Source organism: Dipteris shenzhenensis, chromosome 6, assembly GCF_047967505.1.
Source record: "Dipteris shenzhenensis isolate YYH24624 ecotype China chromosome 6, Dip_SZ_1.0, whole genome shotgun sequence".
Classification (NCBI taxonomy): Eukaryota; Viridiplantae; Streptophyta; class Polypodiopsida; order Gleicheniales; family Dipteridaceae; genus Dipteris; species Dipteris shenzhenensis.
The window spans coordinates 17,453,479-17,480,436 of record NC_141601.1 but is presented as its reverse complement, the minus strand read 5'-3'; the positions used below and the strand labels follow the sequence as shown (position 1 = coordinate 17,480,436).

The following is a 26,958-nucleotide window of genomic DNA, read 5'->3' as shown; positions in this document are numbered from 1 at the left end:
AGTGTGGAGTCCTTCATGAGAGTATCCATAGCTCATTTCCACAACCAACTAGCTATATACATAGCTATGCACTCACCCAACAACATGCAACAAGTGAAAAATATTTTTCCATTTTTATCCACACATCTCTAGCAACCCCTTCTCTTCTGCTGTGACATTCATGTCCAGCAGCTAAAGAAAAAAACATCAGCAAACCACCTGGATCAAAAACAAAGCAAGCTTGTGCGCTATGCCTCTGCTTTCCTCCTCCCGGATCAAAAGGATAACTTTGAACCCTCCACTGCCAGATATGCATAATCCACCATCCTCCTGGATCAAATGGAATCATTAGCACACCAATTTGATGTAGCCACCAGCTCCTTCCATGTATCCTCATCTTCATTAAGCCTCCAGGATCCCATATCTTATCCTGCCAAGATATTACACCACTCCATTGGCTATTAGCTATCACACTTGTATCATGAGTCTTTCTCAGCTTCACATCAGCCACATCTTTTGAGGTTACAACCTCACACACAGATCTCACAGGCACAACCAGCTCATAATCTATGATTAGGGACTTCTCAGCATACCCTATTGTCTCAACCTTCGAAGCTGCAAAACTCAACCCATCACATGAATTATCAAGATCACTCGGGAGAAAACGAACATCTCTTCCACCTGAAGAATGCTCAAACATACCAGCACACTCTCTCTTGTCATTGCCAACCACACATGCAAAATCCATGAGGGTATCATCAAGTAAAGCATCCAGCTGATCATCAATCACACTATCACTGCCATCTAGCTCAACATGCATACTGGTGTTTTCATTCTCTTTCGAAGAGATCAATACTAACATATCATCCAGTGCATCATCAAGAACACAATCCATCTCATCCTCTGAATCACCATCATCTTGTAAACACTGAATCTTAACCTCATCATACTCATCACAATTTGCATGCACACAATCAACACTTGCTGTCTGTAGGTCTTTTACTTTATCAGTAATAACCACATCAGCTTCATCACTGTCACACATGATTGAGCTCTCATCTTCACTACTAATTTCACACTTCTCTTCCTCATTTGCTGAACCTGAAATCTCATCTTCTTCGGTATGCACAATCACAGTGTCAACCACAAACTGATTGCATTCAGCCATCATAGGCATATCATCACCACTCAACACTGGAGCATGATCATCATCTACACACATAGACTTATCCTTAGCTGCCTTTAATGGGCTCTCAACATTTCTGCCATCTATGGTAGCAACCCCTTCTCTCGGGCTCTCTTCTACCACCTCGCACAGATCTAGCTGAGCAACACCCTCCTCCATAGCAATTGACAAGCCTCCACTCATAAGTGTAATGATATCCAGCTCCCTTACATCATCAACTCTATATGCATTAGGTTCCTTCAACAGTGAAGACAACTGAGTCTCTTCCTCTGATGAGATGCTCTCTTCCTCTGTCTCACTCAAAAAATCTATCTCTTCATCTGTGACTGTCTCCTCAAGTTCCTCTTCCAATTCCAGTCTACAGCTCATCACATAATTCGGTACTCTCCTTGCATCAGCTGAACTTCCTTCTCCTCCATCCATAGCATCTCCGCTGTTATTTTGACCTCTGCTTCTTCCTGCAATCTCCATCCAATTTAGGCTGAGTGTTTTCATCAGCTCCACAGCTTCATGCAATTCCTTTTTTAGGGAATCATCCCGCATAGGAATAGACACCGGCTCTCTCTCTACATATGCCTTGATCATTTCTGGCCTACTGACCAGGTTTTTAGGCTCCTCTTGCATACCAAGCTGCCTCAGTCTCTTGACCTTCCATTCTTTCTCTCTAGCCACTCTGACTGCATTCTCAAAACTATCAATATTCTTCAGCTCCACCTTTAGACGGAGGGTAGACTCCAGACCAGCCACAAACCGGTCTCTCTTTATCATTTGCGGGGGTACTTCAGGAATCAAAGCCTCACACCATAGACTCCACAGTCTACCAAAACTCTATCAGATACTGATCCACATCCTGACCATCCCTTTGCTGAATTTTGCACAACTCCTTCCATACTTCATTAGGGCTCCTGCTTTGTGCAAACCGTGCAAGAAAAGCTGCTCTCACCACTGTATACTCCGGATTTTGCTGTTGAGGATGAGTAGTCCTGAAGGTAGCCATCTGAGTCTGCAACCATGCCTTTGCATCTCCCTGCAAACAATAATTCAAGATCTGAAACAAAATCTCAGGGGTTGCCCTATCTTTCATAAGTGCTGTGAATTCCATCTTTTCCAAGAATCTCACTGCATTCTCATATGGCATTCCCCAAAACTCTGGAAAGTCCTCTGCCATCCTCACAATCTTTCAACTGTCACACACCCTCGCTTTCTCAACCACAACAAAACTCGAAGGCAACAAAACAAATACACTACTGAAGAAGCTCACTTTGCATCCGAAGAGCATTCTTTTTCCTGCGGGCAAGCACTTTCAAAGCTCTCTGCACTCTGGCTCGGAGTCGGATCACACGTAGCTGGACTTCAATACATCTGTCCTTCCTGTGACCACATTTTCCACACCACTCACACTGTATCACTCTCATGTGTGGATTTCTCCCCATTGCTTGCAACACATCTCAGAATACCTGCTCCTCCAATCTTGTAAACTGAAGTGAACTTCCTCCGTGGAGGCACCAAAACGTGGATGGACAAAAGTAGTAGAGCATAACCCGCCTTCACAGCCACACTCATCCACGTTCAAAACACCCAGACAACGCATTCACAAGGCAAAAGGCATCCATTCAACATCATTGTCTCTTCACATCTTCGGACACACGTCACACTCTGGTCACATTTCCACTGGAAGCTAAGAAACTCAGAAAGAACCCAGTGAGTTACACAGCTCAAGACAAGCTCTCTTACTAACTGAAATCAAGTTCAGTAAACACATAAATGACCCATGAAACATAATTTCATCTCTGTGAGCATACACCACAACCACAACTATTTGCCATGCACAACCACATAAGGCCTTCACACATCTCATATACAAGCTGTTTGCAATCCACAAGCTCCCCTCAAAATTCTTTGAGGTTGAGGTGAGTCAAGCTCCCGCATCATAGTTCACAAGCAATTGATGAAGCCTTATGACCAACCAGGGCTCCTCCTCTAAGATGTGTCATCAAGGCACCCCTTGAGGTTCAGTCCCTCAAACACACAACCAAGATGCACAACCCAAGCTCTATGTCCATCCATGTCCCAAAGCAATGGCGATGTAAACTGGCACTCATCTTCTAAAACATACTGTCTACTCAGCTTGCAACAAAAAAACTGGCCATTATGCTTAGCCAACCCATGCTATGGATTAGTGTTCATCACTTGCCAAGCTAGAAATGGAATCTCCAACTTATCACAGGCCTCCACAGATAGAGACGCGGTCAGCCCATGTCTCACAATCTCTACTATGGCAGCATCCTATTCCTTTTCGATCGCTCTCTCCTTCATGCACAGATTACATCTCTTCAAGGATCACTTTCCTTCGTTGGCTTTCTCCCCTCACATGACGAAAGCTACTCTGCGACTTCTTTTTCTCATAGAGCACACATGAGACTATGGCTTTCACACTATGTTAGCCTCCTATTCACAGTGTATGCACGACTAAACTCCCGTCGTCTGTGATCCTCCCAGCCCACACAGTAACGATTTCACAGCCAAGTCTTCACAAGACTTCAGTAAGCGCTGACTGTACCATTTAGCTTGTCACCATGGAGCTCCACCTTTGTCGTCTTCTTCACAGCAGCACTCTTTTTGCCGCCTTCACAGCGCTCACGAAGCTCCCCGCTTATGGCTCTCCTCCTCCTCACCTGTTACATGAAGATGGCCAGCAAGCAGAATTCCCGTCATCACGGCCTCATGGACTCCATGCACTCTAGCCCACGTCTCGCAAGATACTCCCTGACTCACATATCACCCCGACTATCTCCTCGTTGCCTCTGAGCTCACCACCTCCTGTGCTACGAGCCTACGATCCCTTTTCCAGCTCACAACTGCTTCCACCATTACGACCTCTCCCTGTCTACGGCCTCTGAACTTTAGAGGCTCCCCGAAGCAACAGATCCCTTGACGAACCTCCGGCCTACAGCATTGTCATATTCTCTGCTCTCCAAGCTCCTTCTTCCACGTACATTCTTGGCTTCCCTCCAGAAGCATGCAGCGTGCAATCGCATCGCCACAGCTACCCTCTCCCTTGCTCCAGAGCTCACGAAGCTCCCATCGCTTCCGGTGCTCTCCCTGTCGTCTGAGATCCTTTGGGTGTCCACCACCCTTCACGAACTCACAGGCTCCCTCTTGTAGTCGTCGCAATCCCCTCGACAAGCAACAGCCCCTCCTCAGCTCACGTGTCCTCTCCTCCACACGAGCCTCTCCTGCTCCTCTCTTCTTTCCAGAGGAGCCCCTCCCTCTGCTCCACCGAGCACACCCCCTTTCCTTGTAGCCTGCTACTTGCAGTCGCCACCTCGCCATCTAGAACCTCCTCGCCTCGTCCTCACGTAGCCACCTGCATGGATACTTTTTTGATTATAGCCACGTCAGCTTTTACTTTTTCACCACTCTCCCACTCTTTCCTTCAAATTATACCAAGGCAATTAGTGCCTATACTCAACCTTAGGCACTCCACCCTTGCACATATCCTGCTAACCAGCATGTAGTACTCAGTTCCCCACAGACTATCACACAACTATGAAGAGTACATGTCATCCCACAACAAAACCCCGTCACACTGCTCTGGATTAGCTTGGTGCTCCTTCACTGCACTTCATTATCTCCCAGAGTCCCTGTAGAAGTGTCTTCCATCTCAAGACAATATATCATCAGTGTGGAGTCCTTCATGAGAGTATCCATAGCTCATTTCCACAACCAACTAGCTATATACATAGCTATGCACTCACCCAACAACATGCAACAAGTGAAAAATATTTTTCCATTTTTATCCACACAACGTGGAAGATGTTACTTCAGCAGGGAGTCGGCTCTTGTGTCCCGCGCCGAGGTGGAGAGTGGCTACCGTCCTTCAGGTGGATCTTCACTTCCGCCCCGCTCACTCAGCCCCGCTCCCCACTCGTTCGTAGCCTCCTCATGGTTTGGAGGCGGCTCCGTCTCAGTCTCATTCAGTCCCAGCCCAGCTGTCAGGAGGAGATCGATCGCCAGCCGCTCGTCTGGAATGGGCAGGTCAGAGACGCCGAGGGCCTTCAGCTGGGGGAGAGATCACATATCAGGTGGGACGGCTGGATGAGGGGGCCAGCCCGGTCCCTTCGAGTTTGGAGGGACACGTACAGACATCTGGAGATGGCCGATCTGGCAGACGCAGCGAGAGGTGCACGCGGAGTCCAGGCGAGACGCACGGAGATCGACGGTGCGATCCCAGCCGCTTGGTTGGCTCCACCTGAGCCTCAGGTCCTCATGCCTGGAGACACCCACTGGCTGGGACAGTTCACCCCCCGTGGCATCCCACTGGTGGTCGCAGGACGTTTGGATGACTCCTCTATCGCCTTCTTCGCGGTTTCAGGGGACGGACGACTCAGGAGAGAGGATGCGCTCATTGACCCCCTACTCCCATGGCAGAGGGTTAGGGTCGTAGGCCTTCTGGGGAAGGTCTGGCATACCGACCCTAGTATCGAGCAGGACCAGTTGCAGCTTTGGCGTCTTTGGCTCTGGGAGGGGCGGGCCTTGTCAGAGCTTGAGTGGGACCCAGGAGAGTGGTGGTGGCCAGAGATTGTGACAGGACAGGGGCAGACTTCCTTCTTCGCTTACAGCACGACTCTGGGCAGGCGAGTTCTCGGGAGGATGCAGAGCCGCCCCCCCACCCAGCGTCCTAGCTGGTACGCACAGGGTATTTCCAGGTTCTTTTTGCAGGCTTTCTGGAAGGCCTTGTGGGAGAGCTGGCGGCCGCGGAAGATCTCATACTTCCTGTGGCTTCTTACCCACAAAGGTCTTCCAGTGGGGAGCTGGTTGAGGCAGATAGGCCAGGACGGTTGCTGTCAGATTTGCCATGCGGATGAGGAGTCACCAAAACACTGCCTGTGGAGCTGCATGCGCGCCCAGGAAGTGTGGAGGTGGACTTTCGGGCTTCTTACTCGTGCAGCACCAGAGCTAGGAGTGATCACTTGGGGCGCGTTCTGTTGGTGCAGCACCGCACCTGGTCTGCATCACTTGTTCGAGGCATGCCAGCAGGACCCCACTTTCCTTATCACACAGGGGACGTGGGGGCCGCTCGAGGGTATCCCACAGCACCTAGCAGAGGCTGATACAGGAGTTCGGGAGAGGCAGCCAGTCTGGGAGATTATCAGCAGCATTACAGGATGGCACATCTGGACCTCGCGCTGCGCGCAGATCCTCGGTGGCACCTCCTTATCGACTGCCCAGATCATGGCGGAGATTTGGAGTGAGATTATTCATACCCTCAGAGGCCAGTGGGACCAGATTCAGGGAGACTCCCGGGCTGGTCAGGAGAAGCGGAGACGCTTCCTCCAGGCTTGGGATTCACAGAGCCTCTTCTTCGAGCAGACTACGCAGGGCCTTCGGTGGCACTACTCACCACCCCGATGGCTGTTCATTCACACTCAGCATATTCCTCCGTGAGAGTATGATTTATTATGCTACCTTTTGGGCTGCGTCCGGTTTGTGAACGCAGCCCGTCAGCTATAAGCTGACCTCTTGTATCTTGTTCTCGAAGTAATATAATTAGAACTGTTTTTTCGGCAAAAAAAAACATGTCTTGTTATGAAGCCAAGGGGGGATGTACTGTGGGAGCCATATGTATTTTTTTTTTCAAAAAAGAGACTTCTATTATGTAAGAAAGAAACCCGCCAGAGAGCCTCTCTTCGGGATTGATTTGCCTCATCCCGAAGGGAGGAGACCGACAGGAGATCCGTCAGTGGCGCCCGATCACAGCGAGCTCTGTGCGGAAATACACCATGCTAAGCATGTAATAAAAAACACCTCAGAGGAATGAGGTAGAAAGAAACCAAGGCTGAGGCTGAAAATGCCATCTCAACCCTGTAGAAGTCTCAGCAAAGAAGGGAGAGTCTCTCCAATCTCTGAGAAAAGTAACTCTCCTAGAGGAGGCTGCTCAAGATGAGATCCCTGCATGGTCGCCCAAATGGCCATCAGAGTGTGTATCATATATGTCCAAGTACTGGCCAAGATCTGAGAAGGGTGAACCTGAGAACCCTCCAAAGCCTCAATGCATCTGGCTCTCCAAATGTGCCATCTTGCAATGCTAGCTAGGATCTCCCATGGAGAGTCGATCGAGGAGTGAGCAGCCCTGAAAAGAGTGGCCGGAACATCCTCTAGAGAGCACGACTCCACAAGGTGTCGTCAGATGTGAAGAGCCCAAGAGGAATCAAGTCTCTCAAAAAATACCTAGGGCCCTGAAAGAGTAAGCCAAGCCACTGATCCCCAGGTCATATAGAAAGGTAGGCGAACAAAAGTGTTGAAAAGTCTTGCAATCCCCTTCCATATGATTCTCGCCTGTCTGCAATCCCAAAGGCAGTGCTGTATTGTCTCCAAAGCAAAAAAGCAACGAGGTCAAGAAGGGTCAGCTCCGAACCTAGATCGCCAATGGTTTACTGCTATCCCACCATGAATAGAAAGCCAAAAGAAGAGAGTGATTTTTCTATTCCGGTGGGATTCCCAGAGTCTCTGCCAAAAAAATTTCTGCAAGTCAGCAGGAATCTGAAAGTTCTCCCAATGATGAGCTTTGGTGGGCCTCCAACCCCTACAGCTGAGCTGGAATTTCCTGGCATTACTGACCGTGTAACGAAAGAAGGGGATGCCCTTCTCTCGGTGCCCTTCGTCTATCCATTCCCATTCCCCAGGGTCCCACTGCAAAAACTTAATTGGGACACCTCCATAGAGCCATAGCCTCCATGAGCCAAGGGCTAGAAGAAGCGGGTCAGGATCCAAGTACCACTGTGAAAGAGAGCCATGCTCCATGAAGCCCACTATCCTGATTGGCTGAAACGGTACCTCCAACAAGATATCATCTGTGGATCTGGACAGCCTGCCCCCCGAAGAAACATAAAAAACTAAGGCATCCTCATGTGGGTCAAGAAAAGCAATCACCTGTAAAGGAACTCCCAATTTGGAAAATGCCCCCATCCAGGTGGAGCAAGTAATACGCATGTCATGCATGTCCACCCAATCCAAGGGCAAGGCTGCATCAATTTGTTGGACTCTGCCTGCACTCCCTCTAAGATTAAGAACCATCTGGGCCTCTCGGTCTGCAGGAAGCTTCCTGAAGGCTTTCCATACTCCCACTGTAGATGCAGGGTCCCTCTCCCATCTCGGCCACTGCATGTAAGGAGAAGCTCCAAGTGGTCTGCCAAGCTCATTCAAAATCCTGTCATTCCACATGATAGGCTGCCTTTCAATCTCTTCATGGGTGGATGGGGGAATCCTGCGAAGAGTACTCCTGAAGCTGGCCCATGCTTTCAGGATAGCAACCATAAGAGGGGAAGAGGGAGACCTGAGGTGGGCTGTGGTGAAAACCCATCTAGTACTGTGTGTCCAATCCTCTCCTGAAGTGGGCGTGCGAGACTGTATCCATCTGATAAAAAAATCCTTCCAAGGCTCTTGCCCTGGCATAAGCCCTCCCACAACGAACTTGCACAGTAAAGCTCTGCACTGTAGATCTGGGTCGATGATATTCAAACCCCTTTCTCTTGTAGGAAGAATCAAGGTCTCCCAAGCCACCCTGGCTGTAACATCAGTTAAGCCATCTAGACCACTCCATAAAAAGTTTCGTACAGGCCTCTTAAGCTGAGTGATACAATCCCTAGAGTGGCACCAACAAGAGCATACAAACCATGCTGTGGCTAGAAGAACCTGGTTAACCACTACCACCCTAGAGGCCAAGTCAAATTTGGCTGAGGGCTGAGCTCCAGAGAAGGAGCTTTCTTCTGATGCTTTCCAACACCAGAGCAAACTGTTGTGAGGGAGAGATGCCCACCCCAACCTGGTAGCCCAAATAGCTGACGGAGACGGCCCTCTGTACCCAAGTGAAGCCAATATCATTGGGGTGTCATCCTCGCAAATCCAAAAACCACTGGATTTAGGCCAATTAATCTGTGCATCTGCAGCCGTGCAAAACAAATCCAAGGCTGCTGTCCGGAAGGAAGTGAGTGTCCTGGGGGAGGCATCCAAAAAAACAGCCGTGTCATCTGCCAACTCACTATCCAAGAGCTCTTCTTCCCGGCGGATAGGAAGCCTCAGCCCATAAATATCAGCTTGAGATCTAATGTAGATACTCATAGCTTCCGCCACAAACAGAAAAAGAAACGGGGCAAGAGGACATCCCTGGCGGACGGATCTGGAAATCTAAAACATGTCCCCTCTTACCCCCCCAATGAGCAACTAGCTATGGGCTGATCTGTAGAGAGGGGATACTCCTCTAATCCATGTATTTGAAAAACCAATGCGAGATAGAGTACCCTCTAAAAAATCCCAGTCTACTCTGTCGTAAGCTCTCTCAAAGTCCAAGAGTAGAATGGCCAATCTCTGGCGGCTCTGCATGGCCCATTATGAGGCCTCCCAAAATGAGAAAATATTATCAAAAATAGTTCTGCAATGCACAAACCCTATTTGCGTGTCATGAATCAAATCTGGAAGAAAAACCTATAGCTGCAGACTGATGGCTTTCGCCAGAATCTTGTAAAAAGTGCCCAATAGAGTGATGGGTCTCCATTGAGACACAAGATTCCTAGTACCCCCCTTTGGGATGAGATGAATGAGACCATTTGTAAGTGAGTCCGGCATATCACCAGAGTCCCACACGCCCTGCAGGGCTGATGTAATGTGATCACCAATCTGCTCCCAAAAAGTAATAAAAAAGGAGGTAGTAAGTCCATCTAAACCTCGGCACTTGCCCTTGTGAAGGGCAAGTAATGCAGTCTTGAATTCTGCATTGGTGAAAGGTGCATCCAGAGAAACATACATCTCATCCTTCACCAATGCAGGGATACACTGCCAAATAACCTCTCTAGCATCATCAATGGCCTGTGTGCCTGGATCTGCAGTAAGAAGGGATGCAAAAAAATCTGAAGCTACACGCATGACAGCATCAGGATCTGACTGTAACACCCCCGTTTGAGTCAACAATTTGCAAAACACTATCTCTACTATGTTTAGGCCCATGAGTAGAGAAAAATGTTTGTTGACCCTGCCACCCATCTGAATCCATAAGGATTCCCGTGCATGAAAGGCATATTCTGCTCTCTGATCCAACAATGTCTGAAATGAGCCCTTGCTACAGCAAGGCGCTCCTCAATCCAAGCATCTGTGGGCCTCTTCTGCTCTTCCCTCTAAAGGGATGCTAATTTTGGCGTATACCAACCTCACATCTAAGAATCTCATGTCTCCTAGAATCAGCGACTGTATGATAATAGTCACTAATTCCGGATAAGGCTGCAGCTACCTGAGATGGGTGGACAGCTCCACCCTATATGTGAGAAACCCAAATCTGTAAAATATCCTCTGTGAGGCTCTCCTCTGCATAAAAAGCATCCGGAATCCTGACACTGGCAGAGCGTCCTCTCCAATGAGGCTCAAGGATCTGCAACACCACTGGAAAATGATCTGAGGTGGAAACCCCAATAGAAATGCATACAAATCCTCCTCTGTCAAGTGCCCAATCGTCTACATAAAATCTGTCAATCCGTGCATGAATGGGCATGTGTATTCTTCTGTTCGACCAAGAGTACAAGAGTGACTGTGGCATAATATGAAAGGCATCATCCAACCAAGTGTCCCTGCCACTGAATTGAAAGAGGAGGGCATCCCAGGATGCCCTCTCCAAAGAATGAATTCCACCCTGTCTGCCTCCCTTTTTGTCTGAAGGCAACTCAACCATGTTGAAGTCGCCACCAATGATCCAAGAATCTGCAATGGGGGCCCAAGAGAGTAACTCATTCCAAAAGGAGATCCGCTCCCCTCTGTTATTGGGAGCATAAAGATTTCCCCTTCTATAGCTCAATGGATCATTATTTTGATTGGAGGGCATAGGAGCCATATGTATTGGATTTGATAGGTCTCGTTATCTGGCCGAGTTCCAAGATGTTGGTGTATTCCTAGACCTATGAGCTGGTCATGTAGCCATGCTATAATGTGAGCCTTTGAGCATGTTGAGTCTCAAGCCATGAGAGTGCTTGGATCAAAACCTTTGAACACGCTTAGACTTGAGCCTCTGAGTTACATAGGGTGCACAGTTTGATGACCGTCATTGTCATGTTCTGTTCTTGGTTCCATTCCAATAGTCCCTCACCTTAGACCATCATTGTCATGTTCTGTTCATGGTTCCATTCCAGTAGTCTCTCACCTTGTTTTCATGGGGGGGTGTTGGAATATGAAGCCAAAGTGAGTCAAAAATGATTGTACTAGTGGTTTTATAGTCTAGTGAGTCCTAGACATGCCACGTGTCATATTGGGAGATATCCCATAGACATTGTGACTTTCTAGAGTCTAGTGGCACACTATATATTGTTGTACTTGTCTATTGTCTAAAACATCAGTCAATATGAAGCTATCTACATGTGAGTATTTTGGTTATCATTGCCTAGCACTTGTTCTTTCATTTCCTTTCCATTTTGCCTTTCCATTATGCTTTCCATATTTCCATTCTGTTCCTAGTTAGCTTGGCATTCTCCTACTGCCACGTCTCTTCAGTCACAGGCTCTGGGTCACAGTCATATCGAGGTCTCGTCTCGTGGGGGTCTATGTGATCTGGCTGAAAGAACTCTGTGATAGAGCTCTGAGAGGTATCAGTTGAGGAAGAAGTCTGCTCCTGTCTTCGTGCTTCGAGTATCCTCTCGCGGTGTCTGAGTACCTCATGAATGAAACCAGCTAAACATCGTTGGTTTGGGTAGGAGAGGAAATGGTCCAAAACCCCATAACTATCTCTGAAGAGACAGTAGAAACGCCCTCGGATCTCATAGTAAACAGGACACCTGAAGATGAAATTCTCAACCTCCTGCATGTCACACAGTGTGCATATGTGCCTCTCCCTGGGTAACCACTCTGCTCTACCGCTCTCGATATGAAGTCTGTGTGAAGAGACCCGGAATTGTTGCCCAAGAGAGATCCTCAGCGAGTGGGGTAGGTGAATCTACGTGTATCCCGGTGGATCAATGAAACCCTCCACTGTGATATGTAAGAAGTGATCTTTGTAGAAGCCTAGCTTCACTGGAAGATCACTCGGGCCCAACCAAGTCCGGAATGTGTGCAGCGATAGTAGATCCTCACGGATAACCTAGTTAACCTTGTGTGATAGGAGGGGAGAGAAAGGAGCATCCATGCTATACTGGAATGGAGGTAGTCTGTCCATGTGGAGCCCTAGTCCCGCAAACCATCTCTCTGTGCATGCATACCAGCACCTCTGGTCTCCCCCTGCTACAAGTGCCATAGAAGAGGACAGTGCTAGCCATGGTATCTTGCTACGCTCGAATGTGTAATTCCCATACTCCTTGACTTGGTACAGATACGTAATGACCTGAAATGCAGCATCTAGCTGTAATGGGGGTGGCCCAAATTCTGCCCGAATAATTTGGTGAGAGATGGATGGCTTACCACGGATTATCCGTGATAACATGAGAACCTGTAGCCACGAGAACCTGTAGCCACTCGACCCTGACCACGGATTATCCGTGATAACATGAGAACCTGTAGCCACTCGACCCTGTAATGGGGGTGGCCCAAATTCTGCCCGAATAATTTGGTGAGAGATGGATGGCTTACCACGGATTATCCGTGATAACATGAGACCCTGTAGCCACTCGACTTGGTACAGATACGTAATGACCTGAAATGCAGCATCTAGCTGTAATGGGGGTGGCCCAAATTCTGCCCGAATAATTTGGTGAGAGATGGATGGCTTACCACGGATTATCCGTGATAACATGAGAACCTGTAGCCACTCGACCCTTGACTTGGTACAGATACGTAATGACCTGAAATGCAGCATCTAGCTGTAATGGGGGTGGCCCAAATTCTGCCCGAATAATTTGGTGAGAGATGGATGGCTTACCACGGGTTATCCGTGATAACATGAGAACTCTGTATCCGACAAGTCTGGCCCCTAGCATGGATTGCCATACATCCCTGCTGGGTGGACCAAGGAGTCAAAAAGCAACCCTTTGGTCTGTGGATCTTGAAAGTGAGAGCGGAAGCACTGCCTCTCTAGTCTAGCCAATGAAGCATATCCTTTGCTTAGGCGTGCATGCATCGCGGGTCTCATCATGAAGATGGGTTTGGAAAAGACGACCCCAAGATAAGTGTATGATGAAACTACCTCAACAGGGGACCCGTCAAATGCGAACTGCTCCTCGCGCATGACGGCTCAAGATGTATTGAAGATCATAACCTTGGTTTTATCCAAGTTGACCTTCAAATCATGAGACTCACAAAAGGATTGTAGTGCGTCAAGGTGTCTCTGGAGCCCCTCTGCTCAGAGAGAGAGAGAGAGAGAGAGAGAGAGAGAGAGAGAGAGAGAGAGAGATTGATGCCTACAGGAGGCCTCGTGAGCCTATGGGACAAAGTGACACCAAAAGGAAAGAACTCATACAAGCCATAAAGGGCAGAGACAAAGGGTTCGCTAAGACCCTTTGCTGAGTATTGTGTTGAAATAAAAAGAGCTCAATGGCTCAAGCAAAATCAAGTATAAAAATATATCATATCATATATCTGCTATCTGGAGCTGGATGAGAACTGGAAACTCAAAAACCAAAACCCGGCACTATGGTGGCTTGTCTATGAGCAGTGAAAATGTCTTTAATATGAGTCTGCTGTCTCACTGTCTCATGTTGCGGTGTCGGAGGGGGGCGTGGTCTCCTCGATCTCTGAACCCGCTAAGCTTTGTTCAAAGTGACCCCTCGTCTCGAGCGGGGTCCCCTTTGAGCAAAGTTGTGATAGGGTGAACCTCAATCGAGTGTGCTCTGGGAGGTCTCTGTGTCGTGGATGGCCTTTGCAATCCTCTCTTGGTAATCCAGACTGCCCGCATAGCAGCTAGCTCCTCCTCTTCCACCCCACTGTGTCCTGGAGCTGACTCAAATGTATAAAAATATGTGACGTGCTATTGTGTGTGGTCAGCCTCATCCTGTGGTGTGATTGCCTCCTGCTGCTCTCTGATCTATCATAGCAGGGTCTCCCTGTGTCGGCGCATCTCAAGCAAATAGAGCCCAATGCAGCCACTCCCATCCTAATAGAGACAATGGTATCGTCCTTAGATCTCCTAGTAGGCGGTAGGTGCAAAGAAAGTGTTCCTCTATCTCAACCACTCCCAGTGTGCATAGCGTGCAGGTCCGCTGCTCTCTAGGTATACGTGTTGCTCTCCTTGTCTCAATCCTTAGCTGATGGGATGAAACCCGTATCTGTCCAATGGTGATCCTCAGTGCATGTGAGACTCTTCTGTCCTCGAGATATAGGGGTCTGACGATGAATCCCTCCTCTGAGACATTCAGGAAATGGTCACGGTAGAACTGTGTCTTGGTGGGGAGCTCCCTCCCAAGCCCGGGATGTGTGGAGCTAGAGAAGATCTAACCGTATGATATGGTTAATCTCATCTTCAGGATACTCAGGGGGTGCATCCAAACTATCTTGAAAGGGGGGGAGCTTGTCCATCTGAATCCCGTGTCTAGCAAACCATGTGGATATACGTGCATCACCCTCGGCTAGTCATCTGGATAACTCCAGAGCTAGCCTCGGTAGTCTACAATGAGGTAAGTCCCAGACTCTATGGATGAAAGTCACTGTTTGAAAGATGGCATCAATCTGTAGTGGTGTCATGGTGAACTCTGCCTGTACTATCTCATGTGGGACTGTCCTTTTCATATCACAATTGAGACCACTCATATCTATGGCTCAGAGAGAGAGAACATAGAGGGCTCTTGGAGCGTTGGATTATTGCCTGTTCTCCAGTTTTTACGAATACGTTATGAGGTGGCCCCTATAAGCAACGTTTTAAATGTGCATGTATTCTCTTCTAGGGGGAATCTAACCCGATACATCTTATTTCCCTTTTGTATCTAATACACCCATACTTTCAAAGACATGAAGCAACCTACTTGATGATATTGTACAGTGAGATGTAAGCAATAGAAGATAAACTTACCTCAAGTAAGCTTTCATAATCCAATAAGGACTTCCTCTGTGCATCATAGTTTCCAGAAACATGTGTATCTTGTATCTGCTTGATCAAGCGCCTCATTGCTTCTCCATATCGAATAGCCAACTCACTGAGTTTTTGATAAGATTCCTGCAAGAAAAGTTCATTTAGCTGCAAACCTCCTTGATAGCATTGCAAATTAAAAGCATCAAAGTTTGTCAATAGCTTTACCTTAGGACCTTAATCAACATATGATCTGCTTATACTACTGTCACATGGAGCAGGGCTTTACCACAACAGAAGCACCACTCACAATAATCGCGTCCAAAAAATCATGCAAATCCTGTAATAAAGCAAACATTACATTCCAGTAGTCAGAGTAAATGAAATTTCTTCCAAAAAGAAAGCAATAGGCCGTTAAAAAAGGAGAGAATACAACTTCCCTAGGTTGCTAGATAGATATTCCCTCTTTAGCTGAAAAAGAAAACAAAATGAAACACTAGGCAGAAAAAGAAAGGTGAAAAAACAATTGACAATGAATTTAAATAACTCATACATTGACTCACAAATTTCATCCATTGGATTACAAGAAGTTAGAGAGATGTAAATAAATATAGTAACAGAAACCTAGCTGAAGAGCCAAGTAGGAGAAGAATCATGCCACTTAGTACCCCATGCCGAGATAAGAAAGTCTTGGCTACCTAGAGCTCTTGACTGTTATGTACTAGTTCAAGGCATGATGGCTCTTTATTCACACAAAGACATTTCAGCAGAATACCAGGTCTTCCAATCTTTAAGACAATCAAAACTTAAGCGCCTCTTGCCATAGAAGATTTCTCCTCCAAAGATATCTGCTATCAAGGAATTTGGATGAGCTCAAATTTCCTCAAACACCCTGATGACGCATCTCAAAGAGACCATTTTCCTTGTCTAGAGACTTCTTCTACAGTGATACCTCCTGCATTTATAAAATTTTATATGCAAAAGACTTCTATTATTTTTTCAAAGTGAACTACTTCTATCAAGTATGAAAAATGTTAGAACATGAACCCAAGTTGAGTGTGTTTTAGTGTGTTCTACTAGGAGTTCTAGTAGAGTCTGTGCCACGTGTCATATTGGAAGATATCCCATATACACTTTGGTATTTTAGTGTGTGTCTATCCTATGCTTCTGAACTTTGGGATACTCTCCATTTTGGAGACCTCCCATCATGTAAATTTATGATATATAAATATATGCACTGGATATTACCAAAAAAAAAAAGTGTGTCTATCCTATATATGATTGTACTTGTGTGTCACATCTACACACATCAAGCAGTTTGCATCAAGCTTTATCAATGTGAGTCTTTCCATTTGGGTCTATTGCTAATTTCCATTTCCTTTCACTTTCATTATGTTTCCATTTGAGTATTATCTTCTATCATCTCAGCCTACCCTCTCTCTCTCTCCATTGCCCTCTCCAACATGTTCCTTCATGTGGTATCAGAGCCATCCTTCCTCCTCCCTTTCTTTCTTCCTCCATCCTTCCTTCTCCTAGTCCTTCCCCTCTTGCTCCTTGGGGATTGAGGTAAGGGAGTCCCAGAAAGAGGAGCTACTCTCCCTCTTTCCTGGCAGTCCTTATTCCTTCACCCTTAGCCTCTCCATGAGCTGCTGATCTACATCGACTTTAGAGTTGTTTTTGTGGAGTTGATTCGTGGAGCTGCTACATGATTTGCTGCGGATTTTTGCTGCGACTATCAGCCTCGAGTTTGCTGCAGATTTGTGCTTAGATTTGGAGCAGCTTCGTCACCATTCTTGTGGGCATTAGTGTTCATCTTTGTAGAGGAAAAGACAGCTCGTTTTTTGCTTAAAAGTAGACCATTTCTTGCTCAAAGAGAGCTCATTTTTGCTGTTTTGGGGGCATTTTTGTGAAGGAAATAGTTTCTTACTGTTGTGGAGATGTTTGTACTACTGGTCACCCTAAAAACGACATCATTTGGAGCACGTGATTGAAGAAATGACCTGCTTGAAGAGTGTTGCTGCTGCTGCTATTCACAACTCAAGAATGAAAATAAAATTCTAGTGTGGGAAACTCTCAATGACAAAGGTCTTTCTATCATTGGTTTGGGTTTGTCTGATGATGTTATTCATCACTTGGATTTTGATGACACTGTACATGAATTGTAGGACAAGCTAGAGTGCTTATTTGACAACAAAATTATCAATTTTAAAGTGTTTCTCATATAGGAATTCTTTAAGCTCCATATGAAGCATTGATCAAGTGGTTGTCCTCCTTTCCAGCATTAAGGATATTCCTATATTCTTGAGTATCGTGATATCATACAAGTGCTTCAAGTTGCACGGGATATGTCTTTTGATGAAATGGTTGCAATGCTTCTTGATCATGAACGAAGGCACAAAGATGTCCATAAGGAGCATGCATTATATTCCAAGGGTAAGAAGCCATTTAAACCTTTCAAATGTATGTACTGTAAGAAGCTTGGCCATCAAGAGGACCTTTGTTTCAGCACTAGATCTCGAGTGGACTTTTCATCTCTTACTTATGCCAAGAGATCATGTATTTGGTTCTCATGCCATGCATGATGATTTGTTCCTTGAGTGTTTTGCACTTGGATTTTTCCTTCATACTTAATAGAAGTCTTTTTCGAGGAAAAAGAAAAGAAACAAAAAGCAACAAACAACCCTATGAGAAAGAAAATGCAAGAACAATCAACAACAATAATGAATTGTCAAAAGGTGAAAACTCAGATACAAAAAACCAAGAGAAAAACTTGGTGTGACCTACAAATGAAAACTTCAAGATATGTTGAGGAATCCAGGCTGGGGCAAAAGGCCTACAAAAGAGGATAACAAGGCCAAAGGGCAGGGAAGGAGGCAAAGAGTTGAGGTAGGGAGGATATGAAGAGATCTACTAGCTAGCTAGGAACGAAATGGAAATATGGAAAGCATAATGAAAAGCAAAATGGAAAGGAAAATGAAAGAACAAGTGCTAGGCAATGATAACCAAAATACTCACATGATATAAAGCTTGATGTTGACTGATGTCATAGACAATAGACAAGTACAACACTATATAGTGTGACACTAGACTCTAGAAAGCCATAGTGTATATGGGATAACTCCCAATATGACACGTGGCATGTCTAGGACTCACTAGACTATAAAACACACCTAGAACACTCATTTTAGACTCACTTTGGCTTCATATTCCAACACCCCCCTATGAAGGCAAGGTGAGAGACTACTGGAATGGAACCAAGAACAGAACATGACAATGACGGTCTAAGGTGAGAGACTATTGGAATGGAACCAAGAATAGAACATGACAATGACGGTCATCAAACTGTGCACCCTATGTAACTCAGAGGCTAAAGTCTGAGCGTGTTCAGAGGTTGATCCAAGCAATCTCATGGCTTGAGACTCAACATGCTTAGAGGCTCACGTTATAGCATGGCTACATGACCAGCTCATAGGTCTAGGAATACACCAACATCTTGGAACTCGGCCAGGCCTGATAACGAGACCTATCAAAGCCAATACATGGCTCCCACAATACATCTCCCATTAAACCTATCAAAGCCAATACATGGCTCCCACAGTACATCCCCCCTTGGCTTCATAACAGGACATGTTAGGAAGCCACACACCAAAATCGAAAAACCAATACATCTTTTTAGGAGGACTATCCAAGGCAGAGGACCTTTAGACTCAATGAAAACCAAACACTCAATATATCTCATTTTAGGGGACTACCCAGGGCAGAGGACCCCGAAATAATCAAGCGTGTGGTAATAAATATAAATATCTCGATGTGAGAGCTAGGAGCTGCTGCTCCTCCCCGTTCCCCTGCTGCTCCCCCTCCCTCAGCCCGTCCCTCCCTTCTCCCCTCAGCCTGTCCCTCGCCCCCTCCTTGCTGCTCCGCCCCCTCCCCCCTCCTGCTGCTCCGCCCCCTCCCCCTGCCTGTCCCTCGTCCCCTCCCCCTGCCTTTCCGCCCCCTCCCCCTGTTCCGCCCCCTCTCCCTGCTTCCGCCCCCTCCCCCCTGCTGTTCCGCCCCCTCTCCCTGCTTCCGCCCCCTCCCCCCTGCTGTTCTGCCCCCTCCCCCTGTTCCGCCCCCTCCCCCCTGCTGTTCCGCCCCCTCCCTGCCTGCTCTCCCGCCCCCTCTCTTCCTCTCAGCCCTCTCCCTACCTCTCAGCCTGCTCCCCCCCGCCTCCTCCCTGCTTCTCCGCCCCCTCCCCCCCCCCCCCCTCTTCTCCCCTTCCCTTCTCTCCTTCCTCTCCCTCTCCCTCTCCTTCTTCTCCACTCCCTCTCAGCCCTCCCCTCTAGCACCCCTTCCCTCCCTCTCAGCTTGCCCCTTTCCCCTCTCAACCCCTCTCCTCCTTCCCTCCCCTTGCCCCCTGCTTCCTCCTTGCCTCCTTTCCCCTCCTTCTGCCCCCTTTTCTCCCGCAGCTTATTTGGAACGGAAGGAGCGTTTAATTTGTTAGAGTCGGCCTCCCCACCTTGATTGGCGATGGATACCCCGTCAGCCAATCCTACTCCACCTCCACCGGCCGTGAAAACTATCACTTTCTCTAAAGACGAGTTGCAGCAGCTCAAGAAGGATGTAGAGATTGAATGCTCTACCACGTTGCTAGCACGCATCTTCGGGTCTCACCCCTCCAGATCCCAAGCCAGAGACTGGATGCTTGCGGCTCTCCCCCCAGACCTCACTCCACGATTGTTAGAGGTCCGTCTTCTGGGACGAGGTTTTTTCCAGGTTGTTTTTGACACTCCAGAGGCTGCGAGCACTGTGCTCAAGGCTGAGTTTTTACACCTGGGACATAGGAAGATTTTCTTTGAAGCCTTTCACATTGGTTTCGACCCAGTAGAGGCAGATAAGAAAATCTTCTCGCTCTTCATCAGGTTCCCCGGGCTTCCCCAGGTTTACCATCGACTTCTTTCTGTTATTGGGGAGCATTTTGGTGCAGTTGCTGAGATCCCACCCCTCCCTGGGTTGCCATTGACTGCAGCAGAGGCAACCAAGGCTGATGGGGTTCCTAGAGTTAGGGTCCTTTGCAAGGATCCTAACCTCAAGATGGATCACGTTATGATCCAGCGCCTGGATGGTTCCTTTTTATGCCAGAGAGTGGAGATTTCAGGCAGGCAGGACCAGTGCTGCTGCAGGATTTGCAGGACCTCGGGACACTTTGCCAAGGATTGCCCCAGGAAGAAGAAAAGGCCCAAGAAGCCCTCTGGTACAGCTACCGTCCCAGGGCATCGACAGGGGGGAACGGGGGGTGGATTAGACCCTGCACTTGCTCCTCGACCTCGACAGAGGGGTGGTACAGGTCCAGCTCCTGCTCCTCGTCCTTCGCTTGGCGGTCCTCCTCAGTTAGGTGGTGGTACAGGTCCAATACCTATTCCTCGGCCTCGACAGGGGGATGGTACAGGTCCTTCACCTGCTCCTCGACCCCCACCTCCCTCAGGCACACGCGACGCTCTACAGTGGGTTCCAATACGTGTGCAGGTCCCTCCTTCAGTTCACGAGGGTACCTTAGTAGACTCTGCTTCACCTCGAGCTGTCCCTCCTGTCTCACCCTGCACAGTCCGAGACGCTGAAGCTTCGACCTCCTCCCCAGTTGCAGCTTCTTCCTAAGATCCAGCAGTGCCAGATGCTCCTTTTGAGGCAGGAGAGATCTCCGCGGCTGGGCAGACACAGGATAGAGAGCATTCCTCACTTCCTCCCCTGGATAGGGGGAAGGGGATAGCTTACACTTTTGATCCTCTTCCCTCACAAGGGATCCTTCGCACTCCGGTGTCTGGCTTACTCCACAGGAACTCGTTTTCAGCCTTGGCAGAGAGTTCAGATTTCCCAGAGGAGGAGTTTGTGCCCGCTACTTTTGGGGAGCCAGTGGTTGGGTTTCCTATTGACAAGGCTTCTTCTTCAGGTGCCAGGATTCTTTCCCCTGTTGATTTTCCACCACTTGGTTCCATCCCTCCCTCCTCGAGCAGGAGGTCTTCCCCTGTTGAGGGGTTTGTTTCCGCCACTAGGTCGGGTAAGGTGTTCCACTCTACATCCTCCCGTCGATGAGGATTATCAGTTGAAACATACAGGGCCTAGGTGGCGTCCCACATCGCCGCCGTAGACAGCTGATCCGGGATCAGCTTCATCCAGGTGTTAATGGGGGTTCCATTGATATATTATTTATTCAAGAGCACAAGCTGGATTATAGAGATTGTGCCAAGTCAGGCAAGTTGCTTTCTGGCCATACTTTTTGGTCGCCTGGCTTGGGCACCAGGGGAGGCACTTCTATTTCAGTTTCGCAGTCGGTTCTCCCCTTAGTTGTTGGGCACGGAGTCATTATCCCCTCTAGAGCTCAGTGGATTATTCTTTTGATTGGAGGGCGTAAGGTTGGCTTCCTTAACCTATATGCCTCCAACATTAGAGGGGAACGTGTCCTTATGTGGAAGACTTTGCTCTCCTGGGCCCCCATTGTGGATTCATGGGTGATTGGAGGTGACTTTAACATGGTCGAGTTACCATCAGACAAAAAAGGAGGTAGAGAAGGCGGACTTCACTCTTTGGAGAGAGCAGCTTGGGATGCCTTCCTTTTCCATTTCTGTGGCAGAGATACTTGGTGTGATGATGCCTTTCTTATTCAGCCACAGTCCCTCCTGTTCTCTTGGTCGAACAGGAGGCAACAGATGCCTATTCATGCACGCATTGACAGATTTTATGTAGATGACTGGGCACTAGACAGAGGTGGATCGGTATGCATTGCTGTGGGGGTTTCCACTTCAGATCACTTCCCTGTTGTGCTGGCTATCTCAGAGCCTCACTTGAGAGGCTGGTCTACCAGCATCAAGATTCCAGATGCCTTTTACACAGAGGAGGACCTTACAGAGGCAGCCCTACAGATATGGTTTGCTCATGTCAGCCACATCCATCACATGTAGCCGCTGCCCTTTCTGGTATTAGCGACTTTTACTGCTCAGTTGCTTGTACCAGGAGATGAGATATTCTCAGACGTGAGATTGGTGTTCGCCAGTAGTTGGCAGCTTTGCAGAGGGAAGAACAGAAACGGCCTTCAGATGCTTGGATTCAGGAGCGCCTTGCTGCAGCGAGGGCTCATCTGCAGTTATTGCTTGATCAGAGAGTAGAGTATGCCTTTCATGCACGGGAGTCCTTCTGGATTCAGATGGGTGGTAGAGTCAATAAACACTTTTTCTCTACTCTTGGCCCTAGACATAGTAGAGAGAGTGTATCCCAGCTTATTGACTCACATGGGGTTTTACAAACAGAGCCTGATGACGTCTTACGCATAGCTTCAGATTTCTATGCCACCCTCCTTACTGCTGATCCTGAGACACACGATAGAGAGGATGCTAGACAGGCTATTTGGCAGAGTATCCCTGTGTTGGTGAATCCGGATATGCATGTTCTACTCGACGCACCTTTCACCAACACAGAGTTCAGGACTGCACTTTCAGCCCTTCACAAGGGCAAGTGCCCAGGTTTAGATGGCCTCACCCCGTCTTTTTTCATTGCATTTTGGGATATGATTGGAGACTATATTACTTCAGCCATGCAGGCCATTTGGGACTCTGGCGAGATGCCTGGGTCACTTACAGAGGGCCTCATCCACCTTATCCCAAAAGGAGGTAGCAAAAATTTATTGTCCGAGTGGAGGCCTATCACACTTCTGGGGACTTGTTACAAGATTCTGGCCAAGGCTATCAGCCTCCAATTGCAGCCACTTCTCCCTGATCTTATTCATGACACTCAGACGGGTTTTGTGCATGGCAGAAGTATTTTTGATAACATTTTTTCTTTCTGGGAAGCTTCAGAGTGGGCCATGCAGAGTGGCCAGAATCTTGCCATTCTACTATTGGATTTTGAAAAAGCTTATGACAAAGTAGATTGGAGTTTTTTGGAGGGCACCCTTCTTCGCTTTGGATTCACTGATGTTTGGATCAGAGGTGTTTCCTCTTTGTACAGATCAGCCCATAGCCAGGTACTTATTGGTGGGGTAAGGGGTGAGAGATTTCAGATTTCGAGATCAGTCCGTCAGGGATGCCCCCTTGCTCCTTTCCTTCTTTTGTTCGTGGCCGAAGCTATGAGTATCTATGTTAGATCTCAAGCTGACATCTTTGGGCTGAGACTTCCCATCAGAAGAGAAGAGGAGCTACTTGACAGTGAGTTGGCTGACGACACAGCGATTTATTTGCATGCCTCTCCACAGACGCTCACTTCTTTCAGGACAGCATTGGATTTATTTTGCTTGGCGGCAGGGGCGCAGATAAATTGGCATAAATCCAATGGCTTTTGGATCAGTGATGAGGACACTCCAGTTTGGGGGCTTGACATAGGGTTCACTTGGGTTCAGAGGGGTGTGCCTATCAGGTATTTGGGCTGCCAGGTCGGCTTGGGTATTTCTACCATGCAGCAGTTTGCTCCCGTGTTGGAGAGCATCAGAAGGAAGCTTCTCTTTTGGAGCTCAGCCAAGCTGCATCTTGCCTCTAGAGTTGTGGTGGTTAACCAGGTCCTCTTGGCCACAGCCTGGTTTATATGTTCATGTTGGTGCCGCTCTAGGGACTGCATCATTCAGCTCAGAAGACCGATCAGGAACTTTCTCTGGAGTGGGCTTGATGGCACAGCAGATGCCTTAGCCAGGGTGGCTTGGGAGACCCTCATCCTCCCTACACAGGATGGGGGTCTCAATATTATTGATCCAGATTTACAGTGCAGAGCTTTACTTTGCAAGATGGTGGTGCGAGGACTTATGCCAGGACAGGAACCGTGGAAGGATTTTCTTATCAACAGCATACAGAGGTGCACACCTTCCTCAGGAGGAGACTGGATGAGCAGTGTTAGATGGATCTTCACCACAGCACACCTCAGGTCACCTTCGTCCCCTCTCATGGTTGCCATTCTGAAAGCTTGGGCCAGTTTCAGAAGCTCTCTTCGGAGGATTCCTCCTTCCTCCCGGGAAGAGATTGATAGGCAGCCCATCATGTGGAACGACAGTATTTTAGATGATCTTGACAGGCCACTGGGTGCCTCACTCTACATGCAGTGGGCCAGGTGGGAGAGGGGACCTGCTTCTTCTTTGGGATCTTCGAAAGCTTTCCGTAGGCTTCCAGAGGAAACCAAATCAAGGTTGACAGGACATCTCAGAGGGAGTGCAGGGAGGATCTTGCAGATTGAGGCAGCCCTTCCAGAGGCTTGGATTGACACAGATGATATGCCACTCACTTCCTCCACTTGGGCAGGTACTTTCTCGAGAGGCGGGGTTCCGCTTCAGGTCTTAGCTTTCCGAGATGCACAGGAGGATGCTTTGGTTTTTAGTGTCCAGGATGGTGGCAGATTGCTCAGGTCCACAGAGGACATCTTGCTTGAGTCTGCTTTTCAGCCTATCAGGGTTGTAGGTCTTTTGATGCAGGGATCAGATTCAGAGTGGTTCTTAGACCCTGACCCCTAGCTACTCTCCACCGGGTCTTGGAGGCTCTGGCTCTATGGAGGAGTTCCCATTAGGTATTTACAGTGGGACCCCGGAGAGTGGGAGTGGATTGACGCAGGGCATCGAGAGAAGAGCATCCCCTTCTTTCGTTACACGGTCAGTAATGCCAGGAGATTTCAGCTCAGTAGTAGAGGTTGGAGACCGTCCAGAGTTCCTCATTGGGAGACTTTTGGTATTACTGCGGATCAGCAGAGGTACTTTTGGAGGAGGCTCTGGAAATCCCACAGGAATAGAAAGATCACTATCTTCTTTTGGCTTTCTATCCATGGAGGGATTGCAGTGAACCTTTGGAGGTCCAGATTTGGAGCCGACCCTACTTGCCCTCGTTGCCTTTCTGCTTCGGAGTCTATTCAGCATTGCTTATGGGATTGCAGACAGGCGAGATTGATTTGGATGGGGATAGCCAGGATCTTCAGTCACTTTGCCCATTCCCCACTTTTTATGACTTGGGGCTCGGTGGCTTGGCTTTCTCTTACAGGACCTCAGGTTTTCTATGAGGGACTTGACTCCTCTCGGGCCATTTCGGTTTGACGTCATCGGGTTGAGTTCTGTTCGTTGGATGTGGTACCACACCGTCCTTTTACAGCTGTACATGCCTCTGTGGATACTTCTTGGGAGATTCTAGCGAGCATAGCAGCCTGGCATATCTGGAGAGCCAGATGCACAGAGGCTATGGAGGGTACTCAGGTTCATCCCTCGCACACATTGGCTAGTATCTGGACAGACATCGTACACACTCTGATGGCCGTATGGACGGGTATGCAGGGGGACTCCCGTGCAGCCTCAGCTAGGAGGGCTTCTTTCTTTAGGGAATGGAAGGATTCTCCTTTCTTCTCTGAATCTACTACAGGGTTGAGATGGCACTTTCAGCCTCAGCCTTGGCTTCTTTCCACCTCACTCTGAGGGATTTTTTATTTATCCTCATGATTTCATGATGTATTCCGCCTTGAGCTTGCTCTCGCCGGTTTTTGTTCTTACTTAATAGAAGTCTTTTTCATGGAAATATATATATATATATATATATATAAATATCTCTTTATGAAAGAGATGTCCTCCAAGTAGCTAATGCACATGTGTGCGCATCCCTGCGAGTTGATAACGATGTCGATGAAGCGCTAGGCAGGAATGCCCTAAAATATGTGTCGGTGAAGTCCATGGGTAGCTACATGGAGAAATTACATGATGACTCTCAAAATGCAGGAAGGAGAGTCACCAATGTCGAAGTAGAAGCCTTGGGTACCACGACCAATCGGGAAGTTAATCAATGTGAAGTACCGCAGGCATTGATCGAATAAGCAATGTTGAAGAAGTCACTTGTTGATGTAGAGTGGTCTACATCAAGCTCGATGTAATGCACTAGTTAGAGAGATCACTATAGTAGAGTGTGTTGGAGTAGTCATGTGAAGGAGTCACAGCAATGTAATGTCAAGAGCTCATAGCTGCGTGGGTAGCAGAGCTACGTGGAGCAGAATGGCAAGCAGAATACAGGCACCAACTTGGAGCAGAACACGGGCACCAACTTGCGGGCAACAACTCCAAGAGAATGTCGGGCAGAAGGAGCAAATGGCGGGCTGGAGCAAAGGTCAACGATGAAGAGGATGGATAGCTCCATGTTGAGCTGGTTGCGTCATGCTTGGGCTGTCAAATCATTGAGCTCTAGAACAAAATTCACGCGCAGAAACAAATTTCGTCACTTCTTGCAAGGGCTGTAACTTTTCACAGAAAACTCGTATTGCAATGATGTAAAAACAAAATTTGTAGTACTCAAGATTCTCTACAACTTTGCTGAAGACACAAAGCTGTGATTCTGCTTCTAGATCCGGATAAAAGCGTCACAGCATCCGCGGGTCACAAAAAGATGTAGCTGAAGGAAGGAGAAGAGAGGTGGAAATCATGGCGTGGAGAAGAGAGATCAAGGAAGGAGAGAAGAGGGCAGACTTCCAAGGAGGAGGAGGTAGAGTAGCTTCATTGGCCTCCCTCACCTCAACCTCTTAGAAGGGAAAGGGAAAGAGAGAGCAGGGCTAGGAACATGGCTCTGATATCACATGAAGAGATCTATAGCTAGGAATGGAATGGAAATGTGGAAAGCATAATGAAAAGCAAAGGAAAATGAAAGAACAAGTGCTAGGCAATGATAACCAAAATACTCACATGATATAAAGCTTGACGTTGATTGATGTCATAGACAATAGACAAGTACAACACTATATAGTGTGACACTAAACTCTAGAAAGCGATAGTGTATATGGGATAACTCCCAATATGACACGTGGCATGTCTAGGACTCACTAGACTATAAAACACACCTAGAACACTCATTTTAGACTCACT

At 47.8% G+C, this 26,958-nt stretch overlaps 1 protein-coding gene across 1 annotated transcript in view; it reads right to left on the bottom strand.

Annotated features, from left to right (window-relative positions):
- LOC147900871 (uncharacterized) overlaps positions 1-26,958 on the bottom strand; it is a 216,559-nt gene that overhangs the window by 125,635 nt on the left and 63,966 nt on the right. The window contains exons 13-14 of the mRNA XM_087376340.1: positions 15,421-15,471; positions 15,135-15,278 (exon numbers count right to left, since the gene is read on the bottom strand). Of these exons, the coding sequence (XP_087232466.1) occupies positions 15,135-15,278; positions 15,421-15,471 (195 nt within the window). The remainder of the gene's footprint in view (positions 1-15,134; positions 15,279-15,420; positions 15,472-26,958) is intronic.